We start from the raw sequence: 18,145 nt of genomic DNA, 5'->3' as shown, positions 1-18,145 counted from the left end.
TTACTTAAATTTAATGTAGTATCCCCTTTATAAACAATCACTTATGCATCACTCAATTCCGCTCCACTTTGGTAACACTTCACTTCACTTGCTTCACTTCGTGTAACAGTTCACTTCACTCGCTTCACTGCGTGTAACAGTTCACTTCACTCGCTTTACCGTGTCCGTAACAGTTCACTTCACTGTCACCGCTCACATGTCGTCGTCGCGCTCGTCCGGCCTGTGTCGCTGTAACACAGCCAAACGTTGCTGTGTTACTTCCAGATGATGCTTGCGCCATTTGATACGCCGGTTCTGGAACCACACCTTCACCTGGATTAAAAATTGCTCACTTCAATTCAAATTTCAATATAATAAACGCGGAATACGTTTGCTTGCTAAGTAATGTTTAAAAACATAAATAGAGCTTAGAGTCTATAAAGTCGAGTTAGAAACTAAGATGGTTTTAACTTCTTTATGAAAGAGAGTTAAGTTCGTTCACGATCATCGCATGCGTTCTTAAGCGTCTGCTAAAGAATGATGAAAGAATGAAGATGCTTCGCGGACGTCATGTGAAATGTGTAACCAGCGTTGAAGAGAGTCAATATTCGCTCGCAAGCATGCTCGCGTGCATTTCTGCGATCGCTGATATTGGCCGTGCTTCCGCCGTTCTGTCGTCTTTTATATCCTCTACAATGTTCGCGAACGTCCTCGCGAACGTGCTCGTGTTCGTTCGCAGGCATTCGCCGAGCATTATCCACTAGCTGAACAGGTTACCTGTGCTTCTGTGAGCTGCAGTGCGTGTGCCAAATACAAGCGCTCCGGGCCCACCATGTACTGCTGCCGCTCGAACTCTGCTTCCAGCCGTTCCAGCTGCTCTGGAGTGAAGATGGTGCGTATCCTTTTACTTCGGCCGGAGCTGCTGTATAGAGAAATTTATTTCAATATCACGATTTTCTTTGCTTAACAGTTTAACTGGCAGATAATCAAATCTACAATATTGTTATTTAAATTCTTTAAAATGTGTGCGACGTAGGTGTTTTAATTATTTTTTTCCGTGAATAACGGTGTTGGTTGTGCGTAGGTTATTAAAATGTACCTATCTGTAAAAAAAATGTTTGTATAATTGTTTATTAAATAGAATACATAATCTATCCAGAATAATTCCAGATTAACAATGTTTTGCGCCTATGCAACATTGTGTAGCAACCCTCTGGACACGTGGTCCGACTGCTTTGTCCGATTAATCGGACCACGTGAACTTTTTTTTCCTGTTGGTTCGATTAATCGGACTACAAGGAATCGCAATTCCACTTCGTCCGACTAATCGGACTTGAAATAAATTCAGGGTGGTATGCAACAAAATCGATCCATGGAAACTATTTCCCGTGACAATTTCATATTAACTACCAATGCGATGCTCTTTGGTCATAATAATAACAAGAGCTTCCTCGTGAACGGCTTGGCATGGACCTTTCCATGCCAAGCCTTTCACGAATAAATAATACAAATATGTAAAGGTATAAATATTTTTATTAAATATTGTTTCATTCAATGTAAAACGACCTCCATCCATTTAGTTCAATTCAAAGTTCAACTGAATTGAACTTTCGGGAAAAAAAACCGTAAAGTCAACTTTCCTAAGTAATCTTTCAAGGAAGTTGAAATACACGGATTTTTTTATAAACATTTCCGAAATGTTTATATTATTATAGATAAGTAGGTACCAATAACACATTTTGTAAACATTATGGAAGCAATAAACTATTGAGTATTGAGTATGTAGGTAAAACGACCTCCATCCATTTAGTTCAATTCAAAGTTCAACTGAATTGAACTTTCGGGAAAAAAAACCGTAAAGTCAACTTTCCTAAGTAATCTTTCAAGGAAGTTGAAATACACGGATTTTTTTATAAACATTTCCGAAATGTTTATATTATTATAGATAAGTAGGTACCAATAACACATTTTGTAAACATTATGGAAGCAATAAACTATTGAGTATTGAGTATGTAGGTAGGTATTCATTTGTTTTCCAAATTTTCAATAGGGATGTTTTCTGGGTAAAAAGCAAGTTTTTTTTTTATGCATAGCAAGGCAGGTATTTGACCACAATCGCACCTGATGTTAAGTGGGATGCAGTCTAGGATGGTACATATCTGCCCTGTAAATGCTTATTCACTCTCGCCTTGAAGAGCCCCGGATTATAGTTTTTAGTTAATTAGTCCGTCAGTTAGCTTATCAAAAAATACTCGACACCTATTTTTCACTTTTTAAAACCAATGAAAATGTAAAGAGATAAAGCGTGCCAAAGTTCTAAAGAAAAGGCCCGTGACGTCAGTGAGTGCGTAAAAGTGCTGCACTTTGTGACGTCACGCGGAAATTCAACGCACTATAACTTTGTAATTATTTGTTTGATTGGCAATTAAATGATTCAAGTCCAATATTTTTTTATATTAAAATTGACGGACGAAAAAAATTTTTTCAATAGATTCAATCAATCAAAAATATTCAATAGATTTATTATAGTTGAATTTTTAGGAAAATATATTCCGTTTATTTCAAATTTCTAGAAAAAATATTGAAGCTATGGAATTTTTTTCCTGAAAGTTCAACTCAGTTAAACTTTGATTTGAACTAAAAGGAATAGGTCTGTTATAGTTTTTCAATCAAGAAAATGCAATTAAATAGTGTTGAGTTAATGAAAGAATGAATGTATCTTTCTTTCTTTCTTTCAAATAGGTTGGGCGGTTAAAGGTCGGACCATGTAACCTTAAGAACAGAAAGTCTTGATAGTCCGATTCCTTAATCGAACCAACAGGAAAAATAAGTTCACGTGGTCCGATTAGTCGGACAAAGCAGTCGGACCACGTGTCCAGAGGGGAATTACCCATTTGCAACTTTTTTATCTCCTTTTTGATTTGGTGTTAGACACTCTTTTAAAAATCTGTCGGGGGTACTAATTATTGTCAACTAAAACGAACCTGTTGGAACACGCCATGGAGTGGCTCCTGGCACTCTTCATCTGCTGCTGCGGCCTCAGCTCGGCGCGCTCGCTGTCTGCGCAAAAATTTGCTTTATTACAATGAAAATTGGGTATAAAATATGAAAGAACAACTCAAAATTAAATTCAAAACAAATCATAAAAAGTAGGTAGCCCCTTACTAAAAAAAGTTAAGCGGACCATGATCATCCCTATTATTATTGACTACCTAAATTCCTATTTTGTGATGTAGGTATTTTGTCATCTTTGAATTCTGAATAATAACACAAAAACTACAAGAAAAAGCGCCAGCCAGCCGTTGATGTATTTAAATCACTAGGCACTAGCAGTTGTTTAAAACTAAGACCATTTTAAGGATTTATGTGTAGGACCCCCTTAAGTCGCCGTTTAAAAGGTAATCTTTTAAACTTGTTACGAGTGAATTCACCACAATAGTCCAGCGAAATAAGACTGGTCTTTTAAATAAATACGTATCGATATTTCTTCCCTATATCTTTGACTAGCTTTCCGCCCGCGGCTTCGCGCGCGTGGACTACATTATCTACATAATTTACGAAACCCTATTTTTTTTCCAAAATAAAATTTACCCTATGTTACTCGTGAATGTAGCTTTCGAATGGTGAAAGAATTTTTAAAAACGGTTCAGTAGTTTTTGAGCCTATTCATTACAACCAAACAAACAAACAAAGTTTTCCTCTTTATAATATTAGTTTAGACAACATATCGTTACAAAATATCACATACAAGAACCATTTACAAAAAATATTTAAACATTATTAATTTATTAAAAATTACTTTCGTAGTCATGTTACGTAATATTATATAGTTTCGTAGCAATCTTACTACAGCCGTTCGTAGCGTTACGAAAGCTACGTTACTACGATCCGGGACTACGGGAGTCCGTAGTAATGTAGGCTACAGGCTACGGCTCCGTAGTTCAACTACTGAAACTCCGTAGCCCAAAAATTAAAAAAAAAAAATCTAGCGCCCGTATAATTTAAAAACTTTAATTTCTAATTGAAATAAACTAACCCTGAAAATCGAGTTGGTTTTCAATTTTATTTTATTTATCTTTACTGTAGGCTTATAAACAAAAAATTTCGTTTAAACCGCTGTTTTGGGAGAAGGTTCCCAGGCCCTGGGACCCAGGGCCCCGATTACGCTAAAAATTTTCATCTTCAACGTGCCCGGACGTCAGCTGTTTTGACAAATCCGTATCGCAGAATCGAAGAAATAAAAGAAGCGCGTCTGTATTGGAGACGTTAAAAATTAGCGTAATCGGGGCACAGAAGGCTGGCCACATTGCCAAGCTGGATGGCCAGGCTAATTCTTTGGCCGAGGTATAGGCCAACCTTTGGATCGTAAGATATCTTAACTAAACGTTTAGGTATTATTCGACTTTTTGTATCTTTGATAAAATAGGTGAATTGTGTTGTAGGAATTGTTATTACGCGAGTGTCTAATATGCGGAATAAATGGCCTATTTGATTGCTCAGGCTCAGAAGTTTGTTTTTCTCTGTAGAGCATTTTTATATTAATTTCAACTTGAATTTTCATTCAATAGTTTTTTTTTTTCATTTATTTAACAAATAAAAAGACGTACCTAATACAAGTTTCATTTAGATAATTGAAAAATTGGTTTTGACAAAAAAAATGAATTTATCCTTTAAAACTGAGTAAAGAAAGGTGAACATCATGCAAAAATTTAAGTGTTGGAAGAGTGTCGTTAGATTTGGGATATATTTTATCTTCAATTTGTTCTTAAACATTGTTATGTATGAAATCTTTTAAAATTATTATTCTGTATAGACAAGTCACGTCAATTAGACACGGCTAATATTATACAGGCTAATTAAATAATAATTAGCTAAAAACAAAAGAAATAAAGTGTAGTAAACAAATATCATAAAGGAAAGATACTTTTAGCACCACAATTCTGAATTTTATTATTTTGAGATTATTCTTTAATTAAATGCATAAGAATGGATATGTGAAAATTCTGTACTTTCTGTGGAAAATGTACTTATTTATCTGCTGTTAAAATGAATAACGTTATTTTTAGGGTTCCGTACCTCAATAGGAGAAGGAAGCCTATTTTTAACACGTGGGGAAATAATTTTGGAGTGGGAAAACTATTAGCTACTAACTCAAAGTAATTTAGGTAATTTCTGAATTGCTAAGTGTTCCTCAAGAGATGTGAAAAGAGGTTCTTAACTAAGCACAACTTACCTTGTCGCAAACCCGTCGGCACGTTCATACTTCTGCAAAATCCGTCATTCAGCCTCTGCATCTCGTGTCCACCGTACAAATAGTTCTGCAGGTGTCTCTGGTTCTGCTGTAGCCTCTCCTGAACGCTCAGGTTCATCACATCCTCCTCGGTATTAGTCAGCCCCAAAATGGCGGCAATCGTGAAAGATTTCCCCGCCAAATTGGTTCCTTTCCCCGTCAAATCAACACCGAACGCCGACTCACTATCGCCGTCATCTGTCGTCGACACAGGCGACGAAGACCGCTCAGCATTGTCGGCGAAACGGCCGTCGGCGAACGCGTCGGCATTGTACTTGTCTTCGCCGTCAATTGCCAATCTATCCACGTTCTGCTGATACGCCGACACCGCCAGCAAGTCGGTCAAATTCGCCGGGTAAATCTGGTTCTGCCGCTGTTCCATCATTTTTTAAACATTTGATTAAAAATTCAAATTCAAAACCACTTTTAGAACTGTTTAGATAAAGTTCAGTTTAAATAGAGATGTAATTAGGTAGCACAGTGAATTAGAGGTTAATTTTCGCAATAGACGAGCGAAATCAATGATGGTTCGAACGCGTTTGCCTGCGGTTGTATGAAAGGGTAATTTTAAAATTGGCTAGGCGTGTCTGTCTATGGTATCGGTTTAGAGGGAAAAAATGACATTACGCGAAAAGCGGTCAATCGAGGGTGTATGATTGTCGATGGGTGCCGAGTGGGGGTGAATCCAGGGCGCGGATTGGGCGGGCGGACGCATGCGCGCGATGGGCGGGGCCAGATTTAGGGGGTGTGGTTCCACTGTGATTTGCGGTCGGCGAAGCCTTTGATTGACGCAGGGACGGATTTAGGAGGAAATGTGTTAATTACCTCTTAGAAACAAGTTAATATCACATTGTTACAGTCATCACTGGAAAAAAAAATCAAGGGCCAAGTCTCATAATCTTTTTTTATTATTTTGGCTATGTGCGGTTTGCAGAGTCATAAACTAATATTAAGATAATATTGATTAATGAAACAGATTAATACTTAATAGATTAATTGACTCTCAGTGCCCTTAAGTTTCAGTAAAGATACCTATTGCCGCATTTTAAACCTTTTTTTCGTGGTAAGCTAATAATTTATGCTTGTGTTACGAGTGAGCTCACCACAATAGTCGAGCGGCGGGAATCGAACCCGAGTCGGCCAATCCCCTTCACCGTTCAGCTATCGTGGCTTTTCCGCCAAGAAGTCCCCAAGCGTCTATGAAGCATTGTCCTCGGTGCATTAAGACAATTTGGCAAATATTTGACAAATATTCTGTTTTTTATCCCACAAATTCAAATTGCCCCATTCACCCTGAATCCGTCCCGCCCCCCACCCCGCGCGTCTGCCGTGAAACAATTTAATATCATAATCTGTGTCCGATAGGTACTCGGCCCACAGACTACGAAACGTGGAGGCGGCATAAAATTCAAGATTGGATATTTGTTTAGTCAGCCGTTTGGTGTAGTGGTTCGAAACGGACTACTATTCCGGAGGTAGCGGGTTCGATTCCCGCACAGTACAAACATTTGTGTCCATGAACATATTTGTTTGTATTGGACTGGGTGTTTTCTATGTATAATAAGTATGTATTTACAAAAAAAAAGTATTTAAGTATGTTTATATCCGTTGTCTAGTACCTATAGTACAAGCTTTGCTTAGTTTGGGACTAAAAGCGCAGTGTAAATGTCCAAGGATATTTATTATTATTTATATTATCTTACCTGTAACTGCCGGAACACAACAATGCTGTTAACATTGTTGTTATGGCGACAGACTTAGGTAAGATGGTGGTAGCTAACCAGGCGGACTTAAAACAACCTCTTCCACCAACCAAACCTAACAGAAAAATCTGCCCCCACTGGGAATCGAACGCGGGACCTCTGCATGAAGCAGGTGGTCTTACCACCAGACCACAGAGGCGGTTATTATATTTCAGTTTGTCATTTCAACGGTTGAAAAAAATCTTCTTATACATATAATAAAAGTTTTGCAGGCTAATTGAAAGCCATATCCAACACAACGCGACTTTTGCGGTGATAAAAGTTGAATCATTTATTTTTTATTTCATCAAAATGAAAGTGCTTCGCTGGAAATATTAATAAGTTGTAATGGCACGCGGTTTTGTGTATTACATGTTTTTTGTTGCATAGAGATACTTATAATTTACTACTAGCGAGCGGCCAAATGGATCAAGTAAAACTTGACCCTTTAAGAATTTTGCAAAGTCCCATCTTAGTGAGCACATACGTTCTAAAAGGAACCCCCATGCCAAGGAGACTTCTAGCACTTATAGTTTCTGAGATTTATTGATGAGTGAGTCAGTCAATAAATGACCTTTAGCTTTTATAGATATAGATTTCTTTAAACACATTTGCTCTACATGTGGCTTTGGCTACATAATAGGGATGTTTCCTGGGTCAAAAAGCAAGAGTTTTAATTAGTCCGTCAGTTAACTTATCAAAAAATACTCTAGGTACACGTATTTTTCACTTTTTCAAACTAATGAAAATTTAAAGAGATAAAGCGCGCCAAAGTTCATAAGAAGAGGCCCGTGACGTCAATGCGTGCATAAAAGTGCCGCACGTTGTGACGTCGTGTCCAATATTGTTTGATATTAAACATTACGGACTAAAAAAATTTTTTAGGAAACTATATATAACATAGCCTATTAATGGTCTGTTACATAAAAATAGCAAAAGATCACTTTGCCTAGGCGTAGACCACCTACGTTTAGTTGGCCGATAGTTGGGCCCGATTTTAATTTGTATGAAGAATCGGCTGATACCAAATCGGTGTAATGTGCGCACTTAGTTTCCAAACATGCCCATAATGATTACTTAACTGCCTGACTAAACTTACGACTAACTAAAAGTTGGTGGTCTGCGCCTAGGCTTTGTTTCAAGTGATTCGCAAAAAATGCCCTATAATTTTGTAGACGGACCCAGTTATTTTCGTATTTATGATAAGAAGAAGAAAAGAGAATATTAAGAGTTTCTTTCAATTTTATTGTTTTGTAGAATTATGAAGAAGACTGTTTTTAAAGAAATTGGAAAAAACTCAAGCTGTATTGTAGCGTTTATTAAGAAAAGTCTGCGATCGCGTATTATATTATTATTTACTACCGAATAATACAAGAAAGGCAAACAAAAATTAATTGAAAAATGTACTATATTTATTATATTTTAAAAATGCCTGTTTTTGTTTATCTAATGTTTATAATTATGGGGCTTCTTCTTACAAAAAGTTAAACGCCGGTTGAACACTTGCTTAAATTGTCATTTGGTACGGAAAAGTAATTTTAATTCAATGTTCAACGTATGTTTAACTTGTTGTAATAGCACTTTTGTAATTTTCTAGCTAAAAAAAACAATATTACAACTGTCAATCAAGCGAGCAATAAAACCCAAAATGGCCGAATTAGAGCAACGGAAATGTCACAATGACACTAATGACAGTGACATTAAACGGCACCCCTCGAGATGTAATGCGCTTACCCTGACAGTAAGCGACCCTAAAAACACCCTAATGATTTAACAGGCTGTTATTTGAATTTTAAATTAATGCTAATATTATGGGAAGTGAAATAATTGTTTGTTTGAAAGAGGCTTTTTTACATAAATACCCATAGCTGGGCGTTATATCGTTAATCCGTTAATTAACGAAGTTAACATTTCTATTCACGGATTAACTTTTGAGTTATCTTTTTTAAAAATGTTTACGGACTCGTCAACTTCCGTTAAATTATCATAAGTCCGTTAATCGTTAATCCAGTACCTAGTAAAGTATTTACCAAAAATATACCGCAGGCACCGCGCCGTGTCGCAAAAATCGCGATCTGGCAAATACGTTCGGGTTTCCAAAACTTCCAGAACCTAAGTAAACAGTTTTTGTAAGATCACTAACGCAACGATATAAAAATGCAATTTTTATCACGTCTTAACTCATTAACGATTAACGTTTATATATTATGTTATTTTAGTAACGGATGAAGGCGATTAATGAAATTAACTATTTGATTAACGGTGCCCACTGCCCAGTTTAGTAAATAACTAGATATTTTTTGACAAGTTTTATGAAAGCTTGCATGGTTTCACAATGGTAACAATGATTTAAAACTTTTCCCTCAATCTAACTGCTGCTTTCGGAGAGTGNTCTCTAGATAAACTTAAATTCCACTTATTAAGAATTATACATAAATTATGGATAAAATTAAATATTCATAGTAACAAAGTAATGATTCCTTACATATATTATAAAAAAAAATATCAAAAACAAACAATATTATTTTTTTGCATAGGGCTTATTAAAACACCGTGTTCGAATAAGGCCTACACATAAAACCTTTCAAATAAATCAGTTTAGGAACATCATTTAGTCTTGAATTTTTGTAAACAAAATGAGATCTAATTTTTTGTTAGAACCAGGGCATAAAAAGGCTTCTGAATCATCTTTACGAACTCCTACACAATCTTTGTGATACCATCTAAAGCAGTCCTTTATGGTCGCATATCTGCTACTTGGTCTTCGAGACAGGCATGATAATACCAAATTTTATTCTCCTTTCCTTTAGATTTATACATACGGCTTTTTTTTATTGGTTTTGTATTTTTTTTGTTTTTTTACAGGTTTTGTCATGTTTTTTGACACTGTTTTCTTTTTCTTTTCTGTGTTGTTAGTAATATTCTTATTAAATAAATATTTTGTTACTCTTTGACTCATTTAGTTTAATGAATTTGTCCGTAATTAGGTGTTGACATAAGTATCTAATATGGCCTACCATGCTGAAATAAGGCCTAGGCCTTATTAGACATCTCGCTCTTGTTGTCTTTAAAAAATTACAAACAATGCATCTATAGCCAGTAGTACAAATTAAGGTTATTTTTAGCTAGTAAGAAATATTTAGAAACGATTACTAAGAAAAGCTTAATCTAAAACGGCATCATTTTTACCAAAAACTTAAGTTGAAATTGCCGGATTTTTATAAGGGAGCACGAAATNCACAATGTAAGTTTTAATACCAGGTTTACTGACCTTGTACCGAAGGAATGGAAAGTATTAGAAAGTTACTGCCGCAGCAAAGGTGTTAATTTTTTCATTGATTTCTTGTGTCTCGTTTATCTCAAGAACCAGAGTCAATCAAAAGAAAGTAAATGCACACCATTTATGTCTTATACAAGTATTTACAAAATCCATTAACAAAATAGATGCCGCAGATTTTTTAATTTTTTTTGCTCCGCAGTGTTATTATTGAATATAGGAAACCAACCACAGTTAGAAGGAATAAGAATAAAAGTTCGATCATTTCAGCTAAATGACGTCCATTGTTGGACAAAGGCTTCCCTCAAGGCTTTCCCTTAACGACCGATCCTGCGTTGCCCGCATCCAGGTTCTTCCCGCGCCCTTTACCAGATCGTCGGTCCACCTAGTAGGAAGCCTGCCTACGCTACGACTTCCGGCCTGTGGCCAGATAGCCAGACGGGTTTGGGATAGGTTATATTAAATAATAACATTATAGGTAAGACACAGGTTTTGTGAGTCGTTATACAATACAGTACCTACTAGCTTTTTCCCGCGGCTTCGGATGACTTTTGGACTGTCACAGAATGTCTTTAGAACGCGCGTGTCATCCAAAACTGGAATAAAAACTAGGTAGGTATTCCAATGTTTTTCCCTGGGTTTCAAACTAACTATACGAATTTTCATCTAAATCAAGTCAGTAGTTTAAGCGTGAAAGAATAACAAACATCCATCCAAAAACTTTTCACATTTATTAAATTACAGAATGCTGTAGATACAATGTAGGAAAGATGGAGGATTACGTAAAATCTTTGGTTTCTTGACTCTATCCTCGAGAAAGGTGACCCTTTCAAACACTGGCATCCTAAAACAGCTACCAAATCGCATTATAACATCTTTAACGCGATCATCATACGCAGATCCGCTAGCCGTGTAATCGAACTAATTATAGAGAACATCGTTAATCCTGACATTGGACATCCGACCATGTGTCGTCAGTTGATGAATGACGTCAAAGCGCCTCCAGTTCATGACAAAATAAACTTTACATTCAAGCGATTTTGGCTCTTATAATCGTTCGAATAGGCTTCGAATTTCGGATGAGACTGGCGTGTGAAAATTTGAAGATGCTTTTGCTTAATATAGCCAATTTCTATTTAATTATGTTTAATAATGTGTGAGGTTAGGGTCACCATCATCACTTGAAATAATTTGATGTATTTAACCACAACGGGAAAGTTATTGGCGTGTATATCTCACCTGATGGAAACGTTCTCATTCCCACCTCTCGTTCCCACCGCTGCAACTCCTGTGTAGCCAGGATCTACAGCTTGACGGCCAATAATCCAACCAGTGAAGGTCAAGTTTGTCCCGGGAAAAACTTTATCGCGTGCGTTCCTTTTTCAAACTTTATCGCGTGTGGATAAAAACTATCTTGTGTCCTTTCCCGGGACTCAAACTATCTCTATGCCAAACATTAAAATCGGTTCAGTGGTTTAGGCGTGAAAGTGACACAGACAGACAAAGTTACTTTCGCATTTATAATATTAGTAGGGATTTGTCCCAAAAATAACTGTAAGATGTTAACCCCATATAAGTTTAACCGTGACCGTGTACCTGCATCTAACGGTATCGCGAGTCTAGCAGGGTCGCTAGACTAGACCAATAGGTCAGTTATTTTAATGCTTATAAAATATATAAATGTCTAAAGTTATAAAATACTGCTGCTGAGTCACGAAAAGGCGAAATTTTTATGTTTCGGCAGTTGGTAGAGTTAAGGATGGAGTGCACCATCTTACTTTAACAGTAACAATAACATTAACCGGTGTTTTTGTTTGGTATTTGACAGATTTTTGACGTTTGTTAAAGTCAAAGTAAAATGGTAAAACTCAGCCTAGGGATTCCGGGTAAAGCTCGCTTCCTTCAAAACAATTAAAATTATTTTCTTTCTTTCTTCGTCCTGATCATCACTTCCTAAATAGGTCAGACCAGTATTTTGGACTTATGAACGTCAAATATAAAAAAAGAAGGTAGCCGATGGGGCACTTTACATGTCTCCTTATCTTTTGGGCCCTACCAGCGTTTCGAGACAAACATAATGGCAAGTGCTGAGAAGAAACGCCGGAAAATTGATGAGCCCATTTCATTAGAAGTATTTTCCAGTATTTCCAATAATATCGAATCTTCAAAATCTCCTCCAGAAATCAGAAAGTACTCCAAAATAATCGAAAATAGATCTCAAGCTCTCGAATCGGCCATTAGTCATTGGCAGAACACCAGAATCCGTTCAGCTATAAAATGAGTGATTTATTCAATTGCATTGCAGATGGAAGGCCTCGGATTTAGTCTTGATGGATTTGGTTATCTCTATCTATACTAATATTATACAGAAGAAAGATATTTTTGATTTAACTCAAAAACTATTATTGACTTTTGACCAACTTCTTGCAAACGTCCGGTACGAAGCGTCTAAATTGAAAGCGCCATAAGTGTGTAAATAATTGTCTCCATAGATTGACAAAATATAGATCGCGAATTCGGGATTATTTTATATATCCTTAGACATTTTACACTACGCTTCTAGTCCCAAACTATGGGTACTAGACAACGGATATAAACATAAGGTACTTGATACAAATAAGGCCTACGTTCTAATAAGGCCTATACATCAGAAAACACAGATAAACAAATCCAACCGGGATAATACTTCAAGGACACGTACTCATATGCCCTACAACCCGGTAGAGTGCAAGAGCGTCCCGATCCACGATCCCAGCACCAATTGGCACGCGTTCTTCTAAGGTGGTGGGTGATTTCGTGCTCTCTTATAGAAATCTGGCGATTTCATCTTAAATTTTCGGTAAAATAACGCTGTTTTAGATTAAGCTTTTCTTAGTAATCGTTTCTAAATATTTCTTACTAGCTAATAATTACCTTAATTTGTACTACTGGCTATAGATGCATTATTTGTAAATTTTTAAAGACAACAAGAGCGAAATATCTAATAAGGCCTAGGCCTTATTTCAGCATGGTAGGCCATATTAGATACTTATGTCAACACCTGATTACGGACAAATTCATTAAACTAAATGAGTCAAAGAGTAACTAAATATTTATTTAATAAGAATGTTACTAACAGCACAGAAAATAAAAAGAAAACAGAGTAAAAAAAAATTACTAAACCTGTAAAAAAAAGAAACAAAATACAAAACCAATAAAAAAAAAGCCGTAAGTATAATTCTAAAGGATTAAAGCTGATATTATCATGCCTGTCTCGAAGACAATGTAGCAGATATGCTACCATAAAGGACTGCTTTTGGTGGTATCTTATAGATTGTGTAGGAGTTCGTAAAGATGATTCAGAAGCCTTTTTATGCCCTGGTTGTAACAAAAATTGAGATCTCATTTTGTTTACAAAAAATCAAGACTAAATGATATTCCTAAACTGATTTATTTAAAAGGTTTTATGTGTAGGCCTTATTCGAACACGGTGTTTATAAGCCCTATACAAAAAAATAATATTGTTTGTTTTTGATTTTTTTTTGATAATTTAAGTAAGGAATCATTACTTTGTTACTATGAATATTTAATTTTATCTATAATTTATGTATTATTCTTAATAAGTGGAATTTAAGTTTATCTAGAGATATACAGTATATTTCTGTTTAATTGGTATGTAAAATTTTGATAACGCAAACAAATCGACGTGTTTAATGTTATAAGACCGCATTTTGTTTAATACAAGTTAATACAACCTCAATTTTAAGGTCTACAGGCATTTGAATCATATATGCCTTATTCCGTGTAGGTGATTTAATAAAGCCAAAATCAGTGGTTTCGTAAATTGCTTATTTTGAATAGATTTAGTTAAAAATTGTGTTATTTTTTGTAATATTGCTAAAATTAAAGGATGGAAGAAGTTAATTAACCTTGTTTTTGTTGACTAGCGTTAATATTTATTGAAATATAAGCATTTAAAGTTAGGTAGGCCTTATTTGTATCAAGTACCTTACTTGAATACTTTTTTGATTAATTAGCAAGTTAGTTAGTGCATTAAAGAACCACCGGTTCGATTTGAAAAAATATTTTTGCGTTGGATGCCAATTGCCGAGGGCACAGCTTCTTCTAATAAAAAAATTGTTGAATTGAATTCCATAAATTAAAATACTAAATTAGAGACTGATTTCCGCTAACCACAACTGTCAGTTATTTATATCATAAATCCGTCACATTCAAACGAAGATTCCAGAAAAAGCACCTCATCTTGTTACATCCTGCTACATCAAAGGATGCTTTAAAAGCTCCGGGAAGCTTTATGTCTGTGCAATAAAGGGCTTTTTCGTGTAGCAGTCAAATTGATTCCTAGTAAGGAAAAGGAAGTGAGGATTTGGTAGAAAAAGGATATACGGTTTTAGGTTTACACTAGCTTCTGTTTCCGTGTTTGTTTGTGTCTCCTTCTCGCTTTAATTAGTGAAAGAATTTTGATAAAACTTTTCAATGTTAGGTAGTAGTAGTAGGTCTTTTGCATTGCATACAATATGAGGTGTTTCCCTGCGGTATCGAATCAGAAATGAGGAGTGAGGATCTCCCACTAGGTGGACCGACGATCTGGTGAAGGTCGCGGAAGGACCGGTCCTGCACCGCTCGCATCCAGGCACCTCCCGTCTTTGTGGAAATCCTTGGGGGAGGCCTTTGTCCAGCAGTGGACGTCATTTGGCTGCTACGAACGATGGTGTATCTCGGCCTTAAAGATCAAAATATATTTTATGTAGTGTTGCAAAAGCCACACACCATGCTTTGTGGATACACCTTTACTGTTACTTTCCCCGATGCAAATAACATAGGTTAGCGGGTCTAATTTTAAGTTAACATTTACATAATTTGTGGTTAGCTTTAGAAACTAAAGCTTTCTTAAACACCTTGTTGCTGTCTCGGTCACTGTATGTATTTTATAAACTAGCTTTTTCCTACGACTTTGCCTGTGAATATCGGTATAACACAGGGAGACTAAGTATATCAAAGAAAGAAAGAAAAACTGTTTAAAAAGTAGTTATAAACGTATTGAGTATTGAGTATAGTCCAATATCAGTAAGGCTCTGGACAGAAGTCAGCAAGGTTCTGGAGTGGAGGCCATGTACGTTACCTAAATGTTAGGACGTCCACGCAAAAGATGGACCGACGACCTCATAAAAGTAGCAGGAAGGCGTTGGAAGCAGGCCGTTACCAACCGGGCGATGTGGAAATCATTAGGGGAGGCCTATGTTCAGCAGTGGACGTCCTGTGGCTAATGATGATGAGTCCAAAATCATCAACAATACTGATCTGATGTGCATTTGAACCGAAATGGCAACCACACAAATGTTTTTCTCCATAAGTTATATCTACGCCTTCCTCATGAATCACTCTATCAATTGGTGAACCGCATGAAAATCCGTTCAGTAGTTTTTGAGTTTATTGCGAAAAGACAGATGCGGTGGAGGACTTTGTTAATTGTAATAACGATTCGCTATAATAATATATTCTAAATGGTCCCTGTCAGGGATCAAACCCAGTGCGTTTATTTTCTCCGAGCGTTCAAGTTCGACAAACAATAGGTAAATATCAATAAGGTACGTTGTAACAGAATCCGCGGAAAGTTGTAAACTTCATTCAACACTATTTTAAGATTTTATTAGACAGTCAACCATTAATATTGCAATAAAAATGCAAAACAAGCAATAATGGTTGACAAAGGAAGTAAAAAAATGTTTGGCGACTTTCCAGAACTTTCTACTGAAACATATAAACGTCTAGTGCCCTAAATAAATACTTAACCTAATTGCTAGTTTCCTGGTAGAAAATTCCCTTAGGTATAATTATGTCCGGTTTTCGTTTGTTTGTTGTGAAAAAATAAGCAGCCAAAATATTTCGAAATTAGGTCCAAAACGCAAATAAAAAGTTAAAAAAAAACACTGACTTTTTAAAAGAGGTTGTATACTATTTTGAAAGCCGGCAATCGTGGAAACTCTTTGCACTGCACCAAAACAACACGCTCACATTTAAAAAACATAAATGTCACATTGCTTTGTTTACTCGCGGGGGCGGGAAAACTTGACAGCTACGCCGCCATTTTCCGGTCACGTGATCGGCGTAAAGTTTTTAATTTGTTTGTTTTTTACTTGGAAAACGGAAATAATGTTGTTTTTTATAACAAAATGGCCGTCACGTCCGTCCGTGAGTTAGTCGCGCTCAGACTGGTTCGGATTACGAGATGTAAATAGAAACTGGACGAATGCTTTTGGTCGGCTTATTGGGGGTCTTTGGATGACTCACTATAAGGGTGAATGAGACAATAGGGGTATTAGTCATCGTTAGGGGGAAACCTTAGGAAAAGTTAGTAATTTTAGACAGTTTGCGAACTTTACGAAAGTAAGTATAGGTTACAACTATCGTAGTCAAAATTATTGACTGCGAAAATTAACTTTATGAATAGAACATAATTATTCTACATTCTGGACGCGAGAAATGTTAGGTAGTTACTTCTTGTGTACTGAACGGTCTGATCAGCGTGAGGAACTGAGGAATTAGTTTGCCACTGGTAAATTTAAAATTTCTAAAATTGAATTAAATTCTAGTAAAATTAGAGAGAGTCGTGCTCCTGCAGTCAGTGGAGACTAAATGACCTTTTGATGATTTAGGGCTCTTTAAAAATGGCGTTTTGAGCAGGATGCGTTTGCAAGATTTAATTGTCATTTTTGCCCGTATTCTCAAACGATGCTTATTTGAAGCAGCAAATCGAACGCACAGCGTTGAATAGAGCTCTGTGATGCGCACTGCGACACCTCATAGTAATGTTTGTGAATACGGGGTTTGAACCAAATAAACTGTTTTTTTCTTTTTCTTCTTTCTTATTTCCACCATTACAAATTGTCACTTTGTACTTAAATATTTGAATTTAATTAATATTTGCACAGCAATTCCTAGTGCAATGTGATCGCGTGCATCAAAACGCGTAAACATAAATATGAAAGTGATACTTTCCCACTTCAGTACGTCTGTGCAGTCAGCCATCTTTAATTTATGATTCCTGATACTTTATGTAATAAATAATTGTATTTATAATTAAGTAGCGGCCGCCCGCGACTTCGTACGCGTGGATCCCGTTTTACCCACTTAGGGGTGGAGTTTCGTAAAATCCGTTCTTAGTGAGCACCTACGTTCTAAAAGGAACCCCCATGCAAAATTTGAGACTCCTAGCACTTGTAGTTTCTGGGATTTCGTGATGAGTGAGTGAGTCAGTCAGTGACTTTTCGCTTTTATATAGATGGGTAGGTATACTACATAGATATCAACGGCTGGTAGACTTGGTGGTTCGGGTAGCGGATTCGATTCCCGCACAATACAAATATTTGTGTGCAAGACATTTAAATGATAGAGCACACTTTAAAAAATACAGTTTAATTGGATTAAATCGATTAGCGTGCGCTTAATCGAGTTATCTACATAAAATCGATTTGTCATGGCGTTGATTTAAATTAATGGTTGATTAATGAGATTATATCACTAACTCTACATATTAACATGTTTTGAATGGTCATTTATTACGGAGATTTTTAAATGTTACCTTTAGTTATAATTTCCGATTAATTTGGAAACTTTCCTCCGGGACAAACTTGGCCTTCACTGGTTGGGTTATTGGCGGTCAAGCTGTAGATCCTGGCTACACAGGAGTTGCAGCGGTGGGAACGAGAGGTGGGAATAGTCTTGTGGTTATAATTTTTAATAATATTGAAAGAATTATAGAAAGAAAAATTGCTGAAATATCCGTCCGTATCTTGTACTTATGTACTAGTTCCGCGTAACTACTCGTATATTAGGTATATTTAAATGCCAAAGTAC

At 36.3% G+C, this 18,145-nt stretch overlaps 1 protein-coding gene across 1 annotated transcript; it reads right to left on the bottom strand.

Moving 5' to 3' along the window:
• LOC114357202 (homeobox protein Hox-B1) lies at positions 1 to 5,654 on the bottom strand. Its single transcript, XM_028310713.1, has 4 exons — positions 5,213 to 5,654; positions 2,964 to 3,039; positions 757 to 898; positions 1 to 312 (listed from the first exon to the last, which is right to left on the bottom strand). Exons 1-4 carry the CDS (start codon positions 5,652 to 5,654, stop codon positions 193 to 195), a joined length of 780 nt encoding a protein of 259 aa, XP_028166514.1. The 3' UTR covers positions 1 to 192.
• Positions 5,655 to 18,145: the final 12,491 nt, after the last annotated feature.

Source organism: Ostrinia furnacalis, unplaced genomic scaffold (assembly GCF_004193835.3).
Source record: "Ostrinia furnacalis isolate ACB-3 unplaced genomic scaffold, ASM419383v2 OfSCF3063, whole genome shotgun sequence".
NCBI classification, from domain to species: domain Eukaryota; kingdom Metazoa; phylum Arthropoda; class Insecta; order Lepidoptera; family Crambidae; genus Ostrinia; species Ostrinia furnacalis.
Note: the sequence above shows the minus strand (reverse complement) of the source record. Positions and strands in the feature narration are given on the sequence as shown.

Bases quoted from the DNA above. Each gene is read 5' to 3' on its own strand.
- LOC114357202 (XM_028310713.1), bottom strand. From the start codon at position 5,654: ATGATGGAACAGCGGCAGAACCAGATTTACCCGGCGAATTTGACCGAC. The intron at 899-2,963 runs GTTCGTTTTAGT...TCTATACAGCAG, and splicing joins TCCATGGCGTGTTCCAACAG to CTCCGGCCGAAGTAAAAGGA. The intron at 313-756 runs GTAACCTGTTCA...TTTTTAATCCAG, and splicing joins TGCAGCTCACAGAAGCACAG to GTGAAGGTGTGGTTCCAGAA.